At 46.1% G+C, this 12,435-nt stretch overlaps 1 protein-coding gene across 1 annotated transcript in view; it reads right to left on the reverse strand.

The window, feature by feature from the left end:
* Positions 1–1,056: 1,056 nt before the first annotated feature.
* ACSS1 (acyl-CoA synthetase short chain family member 1) overlaps positions 1,057–12,435 on the reverse strand; it is a 39,037-nt gene continuing 27,658 nt past the window's right edge. Inside the window, exons 10-14 of the mRNA XM_075413231.1 lie at positions 11,973–12,099; positions 10,188–10,315; positions 8,053–8,116; positions 7,357–7,475; positions 1,057–5,535 (exon numbers count right to left, since the gene is read on the reverse strand). Of these exons, the coding sequence (XP_075269346.1) occupies positions 5,362–5,535; positions 7,357–7,475; positions 8,053–8,116; positions 10,188–10,315; positions 11,973–12,099 (612 nt within the window). The 3' untranslated portion in view covers positions 1,057–5,361. The remainder of the gene's footprint in view (positions 5,536–7,356; positions 7,476–8,052; positions 8,117–10,187; positions 10,316–11,972; positions 12,100–12,435) is intronic.

Genomic DNA, 12,435 nt, shown 5'->3' on the forward strand with positions numbered 1-12,435 from the left:
CGATTAGTTTAAAAACAGGAACCTGTTGCTGAAACCAGTTTCCATGGTTTTAACCGGCCCCAGAGACAGCCCCTGAATATAATTGTGTTAGGCTGGAAAACAGCCTCCATTTTACCAATAAATTCCCAGTAAATAAATCAGGGCAGCTGCCGTAGCGAAACACAAAGTGAGGAGATGGGCACCTGGCTTTCTATCTAGCCCTTTCCGTGACTTGTCGGAGACACTTGCCAGAGGGTTGCAAGAGCTAAGAGCAGCATTGGAAGCTTACCAGAAGCAGCTGCTGGAGGTAACAGGAGAAGTGGCTAATGAGGATGTTCAGTGTCTGTCCCTGCATTACAACGACAGTGTTATCCATGTGGTGCGCACAGGGTGAAACACCATCTTCCTCACTTCTTAATGGACAAGGTGGCCTGCAGAGGATATGTTCCTGGCACTTCCAAGCGATACACGACACCTAGAAACAAATTTTTTCTCATCTGCTCGACTCTGAGACAGATACACACTCACTTTCTACACCATGGGGTCTCTTCATGTTCCCCATACACATCCTGTTTTCACTCCTTTTCTACTTGTGGATGCTGTGCACAAGACCAGGAGGTTAGTAACTGAACCGTCCATACCAATTAATGGTAATTAATTGTTCCCACTTATTGTTCTCTGTTTGCATCACCCAGGAAAATGAGTGTAGGGCAGTGGGATCTCAGCATTTACACAAGACATGCAGCTTACTGACACGCAAATTCTAGTTCTTCAACTTTTTGAGTTGTTTTGCTGTGGCAGTTTTCTGGCAGTAACTCATTTCCTGTGACCTACTCTTTCGAGAAAAGTAGCAAAGCAAAACAGCAGTGTGGACCACAAGATAACTCATCCTGATCTCAAAGTCCTTTGCCTTTCTTTGGTCTGTGCTGACAGACTAAAATAACAAGGACAGGCAGAAACAAGTCCAAAGGACTGAAGAAGTCCCAGACCCATTAGGGTGTGGAGGGCCGGACACCTATGATGCAAAGCCAACCCATCACACAGAGGAAGGTATTTCCTTTAATGAAAATATGACTACAGAGATCATTGAAGAAACTGGTTTTGTTCAAGGACAATAAATGTGTTTAAAGCACAATTGCAAGAAAACAAAATCAAGTTCAAGGCTTAACACATTAGACTGTACAACACACACTTCATCTCTAGAAAGACAGACTTTCCCTTTCTAAAATTAAGAAAATCATGGTCTGCATCTCCAGTGGGGTAAAGGCACTATGACCAGGTCTCAATGGCAAAACCAAGTGGGGAAAGAAAGCAAGCACATTTGCCCTTTGCAACAAACTGCAACAGGTAAAATTGACTCCCGATCTCTTTTAATGAAGCTACAAAGGCAATCTGGTAAATAACCCACATGGACACGCAAAGGTTTAGAAGAATTCAACAGTTCTGCTTTTCTAAATGAAGCAATTACCCCCAAGTTTGTCCCACGATCCCACTGTAAAGTATTCCATATATCATTACCTCCTTCACTGATCAGTGAAGATCAGCTCTTAAGACTGCAGGCCCAGGGTCTTTCGCAGGCTCCCTCCTTGCTAGCATTTGAGGAACTGAGGACATCAGCGCCAGTTCTGCAGGCTGAACACCTCCCTGAACCACAAGCCTGGGGGAGGGTGAGACTGCTGCATGTGAAGCAGAAGGCACTGCTGCCATGCACCAGCGCTGATATTCATGACGTCCAGGGAATAATGAAAATGCAAATCTTGACTCAGGCTTGCACTGAAGATGCAACTGCTGTAGTAAGCAGAAATCATGGGGAAAAAGAAGATAGTGGGAGTTCTCTGGCTGGAAAATTTCATGTTTGGCAAAGCTTTCTATGAGTAGCCTACCCAGTGAAGCACAGTATTCTTCTTTTTGTAAGAAGTACCAGTTCCAAGCTCTGTCTAGCTCTCTTACTACCAGCCTCAGGGTGCTATTCGGTGAATTGAGCACGGGGTGCTGGCTCCAAGGGTTGATGCTGGTGTACTTGGAGAAGTGCAGTTTCACCAGGAGAGATGTGGGCTGAGGCTGCACAGCAGAAGCTGTGTCCGCTGCAGAACACCATGTGGGCAGCAAAACAGAACCACCCGCTCTCTCTGAATACCCTGACGGGGCCTCTGAGCAGATGGACACCCCAAGGACCATGGGTCGGCTGTGGAAATGCACAGGGAAGAAACACAGCGGTCATTGGGGTACTGGATGGCAGGCATGTGGCACTCTAAATCTTGCACATGCTGGTGACAAGATTTTAGCAAAGCTGCTTGTAAGGCTTCAGAAGTTCACAGTATGAGGCTTGTTTATACCTACAGTCTATACACACCACAGCTGGCAAGGCTGTGAATTTACTGGGCTGCTGCAGCTACCTGACCAGTCTGTAACCCCCCTGGTAGCCATGGTCCCTAAGCCCATGCAAGCTGAGACAACAGGGATGCAGGTGAGGGAGCGTGCCTGCCTCCCATTTTCCCTGAGCAGAGGAATCGTACGACGAACGTCTCAATGCACCAAAGCACATTGCTCCTCACATAGCTACTCTTCGTGAGACAGTTCAGATGAATTCAACCATGTGTCTGTGACCACTGGGTCACATCTTAGCATGGAAATTTCAGATCAACAAGACAAGGAAATTCTATATCCATAATATAGGAAAGGCTTTCTTGACTAAAAGGAAAGTGTGTAATCTTGTTCAAAAGTAATTTTTCTTCCTCCATGCTGCATTTCAGACTGCATGGAGACAGCTTGTTTAAACAAGGGAGTCTACTTTTTCTGAAAGTATTAAAAAACAGTAATTCCTGGCTGCTTCCCATGTGAAAATCACTTAAGCAGGAGGGTTTTTTCTTTTGCAATGGCAATAGAGGATATGTGTAGTGGCTGTCTCACAAAATATTAACATTCTGTCAACTCTATCAAACCTTCTGATCTTTAACTTCCCACAAAGTCCACAGCGTGTCCACTTACCTTAAGCAAAAATGGACTGCAGTCAGAAGGATGGGAATTTTAATGAAGCCCAATATTCCCTACTGTATTAGCCAGTCCCTAGAGACATTTAAAATAAATTTTAAAAAAGAAACAGCAAATGCAGCTAGTGTACTCAGGAGGAACTCTGGAATCTAAATCAACATGCCTGTCTTTGAGAGCACATCGTACCACGAGTAGCCTGCTTCCCCATTCAGTACCAGAATCTCTGCTGACCAAAAAACTCACTCACCACCTGTCCCAGTCCTACAGGATCACCTAGCCATTTCCCTCCTGCCTTTTCTGCCTCCAGTTAGGTGCACAAATTGTCTTTCCAGTACACAATCCCACTGGAAAAGACAGTGCTGCTCCAGTTAAATTCAGCACTAAGTCACTCCTGTAAAACTAGGGCACAAATTTGCGATTGTGCCATTTACTCAGGGGTTTGGCAGGCCAAAACACACAGCTCCATGAAACTGAGGAGACTGTCATCTGAGAAAGACAGAGGCAGGAGTGCAAAGTTTGATGGAGAGACCCCAGCCACAGCACTGGAATGCTGGCTAGCAGTCACTTGGCTTAGGCAGGTTAAGATGGAGCAGCTCTGCCTCGGCCCTTGTGGGACACACTCCCAGGATCAGCACTGTGCACTTTACACTGGCATATACCTTCAGCTTTTGCACCCAGGGAGAGGGGAGGAGTCTCCTGCCACGCCCTCCTGGCATGCTCTGTGGCCCCTCCATCCACTCTGAAACCCTCAACCAAATTTAGCAGTGGCAGAAGTCTCAAAGGCATTCAGCACCTACAGGCTTTTCCATGACCTTCAGAGGCGTAGCAGAGGACAGATGACCTTACTAGCAAATTCTTCTGAATGGCCCAAATATAAGGAGTGCTTCAATCAAAATGTTTTAATGATAAAACAAGTCCAGAAGTAAAACACTGAATATATTAGTTGCAGTTTTGAAAGCGTATGAAAGACTAAGGCTATTGCTCCCTGCTGTTCTGAGGTTACTGGTCTAGAATGCTACTGTTGCTTCCCAGAAGGCATCTAAGAGGCACTTCCTTCTTTGTGGACTGTGCAATTTGCGGGTACCCACCTGTCACTTAACTCTTTGGAAGATCAGCACGACAGCATGCAGAAGGGGCAGAAGTGGCAGGGCCTAACTTGAAACAATAAGGACTAAGTCGTAACTTCTGACAAGAGAACCAACCTACCTTCAAACTGGAGCCTGTCTTTGTTGAAGCAAACAAGATTACCGGCCATTTGTGAGTGGGCCAAATAACCATTCCTTGGTCAGGAATCACACAGCCCAGCAAGACACAATGAACCCTCCAGCACATCCCTCTCAGCTTCAAACTTCTCTTGAGCACTTCAGGATTTTGTTTCCCAATGCTTCTCTGACAGACAGCAAGCAAACATCGTCCCCTTTCATAGTGACTTCTAGTAACAAAGGCACCTACACAAATCACCAACTGGCAACAAGGATCTAGCAGTTGTAGACCACCGCTCCTAATATGCAGAAGTGAACTACAACAGACAACACTGATCCAGTTGTCATCACCAATGAGGAAGAGGACAGTTACTTTAAAAGCCCAATTGGTGATCTCAGTTTCTCAAGGCAGAATTAAAAAAAAATGTGGGACCAGACCCCCTCCTACGCAACTGACAATGCATTGAGGACTTGTAGGAACAGTCCAGCAGTAGGCTTTGTGGCTCAGTTTTGCAGCTGGAAGTGCTAGTGCTGGGTTGCCTAGGTGGGACATGATGGGACAGAGGCTCACCATGTCTGGCAAGTCCCAGGATATATAGTGGTAGGAACAAATCCTTATGAGAAAAGCCAAAGGAGGTATTAGAACAACTGGGTAAACACAAGAAAGAATTATCAGACTAGCCATGTCCTTCTCATTTCCCTAATAACACACGTGAAACATCTACTAGAACACCCAACATTGCTGAAAAGGCACAACAATTGCAGTGAAATACAGCTACTTGAACTCAGATATCCAAGCTGAAGGAAAAATTGAAGTGTATTCCAGGGCTTCTTTTAAAACAGCAAAAGTATTGTATAAAAACATTTCCCTGTACAGTAACATTAAAATGAGAAATATTAACATCTGCATCTTGCTTCAGCTAGTATTAAATTTCATCATAGCTAATGGAAACCACCAATGGCTGCTCTACAACAGCCCTAAAAGCAATGAAAGGGATCTCACTGACTGTGCAAAACTGCAGACTGCTCCTAGCTCTGTGCATCTCAAAATACATTGTGGAGCAGAAAATCTTGTTCCCCTAGAAGGGAAAAGAGTTTTTATAAAAAACACCAAGAGAGAACTGTGTCATTTGCCTGGTTATTTGAGACCTTCCACATTTCCAGAGGGGAGAGATTCCAGAGCTGCCTGTTACGCGGAACTCTTCTCCTTGTATTTCTGGTAGGCATCCAATATCTCCTTGACAACACCTGGATCATCAAGTGTTGTGACATCTCCCATGTTGCTTGATTGTTCTGTGACTACTTTCCTCAGCAGCCTTCTCATGATCTTCCCCGATCGGGTTTTAGGAAGACGTTTCACCACCTGCACAGAAGGGAAAGACACATGTGTATTAGAACCTACGTCCTGCTGGAAACCACAAGGAAATTTGGCTGAACTGTCCTAAGCCTGGCACACTATCTCATGGCCACAGCTCCTTTGAGGGTCCTGGGAAATCCTAGACCATTGAGCACACTAGTTTATGTCCAAGGAAAGGAGTGTCACTAGCATCAATTCCCAGTGCTATACATTTTATTCTTTAAGTGGACTTTGTTCCCCATTTACTCATTGCTGTGTATCTCCAGGCTGGGTGCTGCAGGACACACGGCGCTCTGGAGAATCAGGTCCTGAATAAGCTGTTAACTATTGAACTAGAAAGCTAGTTACACTTGAAAACTCAGGCACTGATGATGACACAGATCTCAACGCATTACCAGAACAGACAGACATATTCCCCTTCGCAGGACAGGAATATAAAGCACACTACTGCACGCCAACTACAGGGTCTCCTACTCAAGCCATAACTCTTGTCTGATGTCTCTCTCTGCCTGATTGTATCTATCAGCCTACACGCCTTCTTTCATAGCCACAAGAATGTTAAACGCCTTGGCTATGCTTCCTGCAAAGAACTTAGCAGCAGATTCAAAGGCTTTAGCATAAACTTGAGCCTGGTAAAGAGTCCTCAAGCACCGAACAGAGACACTAGCAGGTCTCACATTTTGCTACATCATCAGGCTAGTAGGCTACAAAACTCCAAGGCATTAACTAACATGCAAGGAAAGAGTTGTAGGACTTCTCTGCAGGACTATCCCCAAACACAGGGAAACAGAGGTGTTTCCTTGCAAACCTGGAAGTTCTGGAAACTGCTCCAATCTGCTGAGGAAGTCCTGGGCTGTTCCAAGTTGAATGAGCCACCCTTGCCTGCTCCTGTTGTATTCTGTAGTCTGTCTCTCGGTGTCCACCTTCCAAGCACGTGGCTAAAGCAGAGCCCCTCAGAGAAGTGGTCTGGTCACTGCCTCCAAGCACGGAGTGGAATGGATGCAGGCAGGCCTTGAGGGGCAGCTAAGGGGCAGCTTTGTGCACTCTCCCCAAACACACAAAGGGAGCTGCTGAAAGGTGAGGAGGCTTGAAACAGAGCCTGGAGTTCATCAGTGCTCCCAGGGTCAGGCTGCACAGCTGTCAGAGCTATGCAACAGAAACAGCCAGTGCTTTGAGATCTGGGGTTGATGCTAATTATCAACACAAAATAGCTGGGCAGTGGAAACTGTCATTCTGCCTCTCGTTGACGCTGAAGGTTGTGGTGTTTATCTACAGTTTGGTGGGGTTTTATGTGATCCATTGCACAGGGCCACAGAGAGCAGTACTACATTGCTTCAGCAAGGGTTTAGCTGAGGGCAAGAGCTATATTGAACAGTAATCCTGTTGCACGGTGAACAGGGACACCAAGTGCATCTTAAGGCACACAGTGGGCCTGGGATTCTCCTGTGCCAGAGCTCCTGCCAAGCACAATGCGAGAGTGCACGCCATTTAAAGGGTTCTTCAACACTTGGCCCAAATGGAGCAGCCTTCAGGGTAGCTCTAAAACACGCTCTGTTAACTGCCTCGCCAAGAAGCTGCTCCACAGGCTGGAGCAGCTGTAATATCCCAGCGAGCCTCCGGGTCACTGCTGATCCTCAGGCATGGAGAAGCAGCACATGCAGACCACTGCACCTGTCCTCCCCTACCTAGGGATCCCTCTAGCTAGTTCTGTTTTCCTGCTTCTTTGCCCTGCCAGAGAGGGACAACAGCAGCACTGCAGGCAGGAAGGTGAGGCTCGCTCAATATGACCATTCCTGCTCCTGGTACCAGTTACAGTCTCCCACTTACCAGAATGTGGTCAGGAACAGCATATTTTGCTATCTTGGAAGCCACTATGGTTTTGAGCTCTTCTTTGACACGGTCTGTATGAGCTGTCTGCTCCCTTAACACTATGAAAGCAAAGGCACCTGGAAGACAAATAAGCAGAAGCCACACACCTCATATTAGATCCTGGCTGGCAAGACCAGGGATGCTCATTCAAATGCCGAGGAAGGTTTCACATGATTCCTATGCACAATCTGGGGACTGCCAAGAAAACCATAGATCCTATTTACAGAAGAGAGTCAGACTCCAGCCCTCAAACAATGGCCCAGCCTTGTCTTGGCATCTATGGGCCAGACTGATCTCAGTGACAATGACAACTCAACATAAATTACCGAAGTGTCATTGGGATCAAAAGCTGGCCAACACAAATCAGCTATTCCCATTCTGTTCAAAGGACACCTCTGAGCACAATCCTTTTAAAGGAAGCTCCACCGCATACCTAAATACTATGTGTGAAAACAGTTTAGGGAGTAATACCTGCACCCAGCTTAGGAACATGTGGTTATTTTCACGGCAGTCTTTGCCTCTTGGGGCTGCAATGCCAGTCAACCTAAGAATAACTGCCATCCCATTCCCTAGGCACCTCCTAACACGGAGCCCAGGTTAGAAATTAAGGAAAGTGTATGTAGGTGTCATGTCAGGACACTGCTTTTCACATACCTTCTCCTTTGATCTTGTGTGGATACCCAATCACAGCTGTCTCAGGGACCTCAGGGTGATCAGCCTTCACAAAAAGAGAAACAAAAATACATGGAGCATAAGAACTGCTTCAAGCCCTGCAGAGTTTGCATCAGTTGCTCTAGGAACAAAACACCTTGCCATATCTCACCCTTCCCTTGGCAGATCCTGCTGAAAGCCCAACTGCCTTCCTACTGCATGGTCAGCTGGAGGCCACAGCCATGGCCACATCTCTGAGACTAGCATTTACTCACTGGATTGACCCTGCTTTTAAACACACAAATCAGTACTCTTACATGCACTGCTAAGCCTGCTGCACACCAAGCTGTATTTGCACCAGCTCAGAACCTACTTTCTCTTTCTTTGTCTATGCTCTTGTGTGTGCATGGCTACAGTCCAAAGTGGTGACCAGCCATGGCCAAATCACAAGTAAAACCAGTTCTGCATTGCTCTGTGGCACAAGGAACTGTTGCCAGCAGAGCGAAAGTGAAGCTGCAAACATCACAGTCCACATTTGACTGGTGTTTATAAGTGCCTAAAGCACACCAGAAGGCAGAAAGAATCAGGCTTCTTCATCTTTGCAGAAGAGGGGAAGGGTTGTTTTGCCAATTGCATATTTTTATTATTATGCTACACAGCAGTGATTTATTCTGTCTCACTTAGAATCACAAAATCATAGAATGCTTTGGGTTGGAAGGGACCTCTAGAGGTCATATAGAGGTCATCTAGAGTGAGCAGGGACATCTTCAACTAGACCAGGTTGCTCAGAGCCCCATGCAACCTGACCTTGATAAGGTTCATGCAAGCCCATCTCTCCAGCTTGTCCAGGTCCCTCTGGATGGCATCCCGTCCTTCTGGCATGTCAACTGCACCACTCAGCTTGGTGTCATCTGCAAACTTGCTGAGGGTGCACTCGATCTCACTATGTCATTGATGAAAATATTAAACAGCACTGGTCCCAGTATGGACCCGAGAGACACCACTTGTCACCGACGTCCATCTGGACATCGAGCTGTTGACCACTACCCTCTGGCTGCGACCATCCAACCAATTCCTTGTCCACTGAATAGTCCACCCATCAAACCCGTATCTCCCCACTTCAGAGTTTAATTCAATGTCCTTCTGCAGTGAGAAGACAATTTGTGTACAGCCTTGAAGAAATCGCATATCTGAATCCCAAACAAAAACTGGATTACGCTGTCTTAAATTAGATTAAAATATGAAAAAAAAATCACAATCTAAGCATATAAATGTATTTGCATATACACACACATACACAGACTAGGAGAGGAACTGGATCCTGTATCTACCATCAGAAACCCTAACAGCCAAAATTTTACTCACAGAGGAGATAGTAGGATCCTGTATGCCATGCAGACATAGCTCAGGTTTATCAAATGTTACATTTAAGTGCCATTTGCAGGCAAGGCACATAATATAGAAATAAATATTCAGGTCTAGCTTTGAAGATAAATTCTCTAAGGACTTCTTGTTTTCAATCCCCTGAGCTAATATTATTTTCTCTCAAAATGACAGGCTAGCTTTGCAGCTGACATGAATCAAGGTTACTTCATATTTAACACTGCTGAATTCTCAGGCATACTCAGCTAGTTCAGATGAGCAAGAACCACAGATCTGGGAAGGAGCAGTTAGTTGTTAGCAGAGGGGAAGGAACAAACAGGAGATACAATCACTTATAGGCACTCCAACAGTATCCAAAATTACAACTGCAACAATACAACATCACTGAGAGGAAACACAGCTCTGACAGTTCAACTGCAGGGACTGCCCACGATCATAGAATCATAGAATCATAGGTTGGAAAAGACCTCTAAGATCATCAAGTCCAACCATCCACCCAACACCACCATGCCTACTAAACCACATCCCGACATGACTGCTCTCTCACTTGCCCATTTGTTATCTCCTTAATAAGGGAGCTGTTTCCTTTCACACATTTGCTATTCATTATGCATCAAGCTGCTCTGTGTATGCAGGGGCAGGGGTTTGAAGACACCAGACCCTGCATTTATTTTAATTCATAAAGCTTCTTTCAAGGGGCCATCCTGCCCCACAGATACGCCCTGTCAAGGGACCTCTACCTGCTCAGAACTTACCATTGCATCTTCTATCTCTGCCGTCCCGAGCCTGTGTCCACTGATGTTAATGACATCATCCATGCGGCCCGTTATCTGGTAATAGCCTTTCTTGGTCCTGTAAGCACCATCCCCTGTGAAGTAGTAACCTACAGCAAAGACACGTGAGTGGTCAGCAGCAGGACGTGTGCCTGCCTATTGCCTTGGGCTCTGATGCAGAACAGACTATGCTCTAGGATGGCGAGGAGGGCAGGGTGGATCCGGCAGCTCACAGGGACTCTTAAACTGACAGCTGTGTGACCTGCCACACACCACTTCCCTCTGCCATCCCCAACCTTCGTCTGCTCTGTCTGGGCTCTGCCAGCTCCTAGTAAGCACCTGAGCAGCACCAAGACAGAGGAGGTCAGATCTCTGCCCAGATGGGCAAAATCACTGTAGGCAATCAGCAGCAAACAGCGGCTGATATTCCCCGTACTAAAACCAAGTCCAGCAACACAACACAGTGATGCTTTGTTGGATTTACAAAACCAAGGGGGGCTCTCTGATCTCCCTAGGCTTTACATGCCTACAGCTGCACAGCAACTGTGTGCTCAGGCCCGGTGCATACAGCTCTAAGATAAAACCTCTTCAAATGGCATCTGCCATCATGCCGTGGGCTATTGGTCAAACTCAGGTCTGCTGCTAGCTACACCTCAGCGCTCGTGGAAAACGAAAACTGTCCAGCTGAAAGGAAGCAGTTTTATTACATTTTGTACATGGGAACACTGCCAATTTTTTGAATCACTTACACTGGGACTGATGAAAAGGCATTTTCCCTCCTGGCTAACAAGGATTCAGATCCCAGATAACTGTCCCTCTCCAGCATATGAGCATGGCAGAAACACTGTTATCAGATTAGCTGAAAAAACCCCACCTCATGATAAGCATGGTGTTTGGAGAGTCTCAAACTTTTGATGGAAACTGAAAAAGACCCACTGGTTCCAGGAAACTCCAGTGACACTGAGGACATATCTGGTGACACAGATTGTGTTGGCTTTTCATCAAAGCCATGTCCGCATCTGTTCCCATGGCACTTCTAAGCAGCAGCAGGCAGCTAGTGCTGCGAAATCTGAACGTGGTTCTTGCCAGGACCCATTACTGGCCAATTCATGGACTTTCAGCCATGCCTCCTGCCCTTCCAAATCAATTAAACAACTATCAACTAAATACCAACACGTTTTCAGATGCGAACATGTAGTGACTAGTAAGGGAATACAGGCTCATGCAACTTCTTCCACCAGTTTCCTATTCTTATTTTCCAGCCCTTTTTGTACAACTTACAGGACTGTCTCTCTAATTCTTGTCTACCTTGTAGCTTTCAAACCCGTTTCAGCTTCTCCTCCGAGTGTCCAATCTCCTACAAAAAATGTTTTTCTGCCTCTTCTAATTACTCGCCAGATACAACTTGACTACATTTCAAAAAAGGAAGGACGTAACACAGCCTGTGACAGCAGCAGTGAGATTCAGTAATGTAGACAGTACTTTCCCATCCAGTATGCCTATTTCCAAGCAAGACACAAATGGCCCCAAAGAAAAGGTATTTGGACTTCAAAATTTTGGCATTAAAAATTTCTAAAAAATACATTCCCTTTTGGCAGCTTGAAAGGTCAACACTATCTAAGGCCATTAGTGCACGCTTGCAACACATGACACACAAGCCCAAAGAGCCAAGATCTGGCCAGTACAGAAATATCACAAAGCGCTGCTGTAAACTTTCCATATGCTTACACTGCAGTGCAAACTTCCTTTCCTTGATGCTTTCCTTACCTGGGTAGGCTTTGAAATAGTCATCAACAAATCGCTGGTGATCTCCATAGATTGTTCTTGCCATGCCAGGCCATGGCTGGGCAATGCAGAGTGCACCGGACACATCATTGCCTTCTATAACCTTTCCCTGCAGGTTCAAGCACAGGAAGGATGATCAGGTGAACACAATAGGAACAGAAAGTGCTTCTCTGTCATTGATCTGCCAAGAGTCACCCTGTTGCTCACTGCAGACTGCCAGGGGAGGGCCACAGGTGGAGAAAACGAATCCGCTCATGGAGCTGCTACGCACTGTCTGCATCATGCATTCCTCACCCCTTAAGGCCAGTGGCACAGCAGATAAGACAGCTGTAAGACTAAAAGTGAGTCCTGTGATTCTCTGGAGGGCAAGACTTGCAAAGATGACAGCAAAGATGTGCCAAGCAGCCAGAGGAGGCCTGGGATGAGGTTAACAGGGAATTGCCTG

This window comes from Opisthocomus hoazin, chromosome 2 (genome assembly GCF_030867145.1).
Source record: "Opisthocomus hoazin isolate bOpiHoa1 chromosome 2, bOpiHoa1.hap1, whole genome shotgun sequence".
Lineage (NCBI taxonomy): Eukaryota > Metazoa > Chordata > Aves > Opisthocomiformes > Opisthocomidae > Opisthocomus > Opisthocomus hoazin.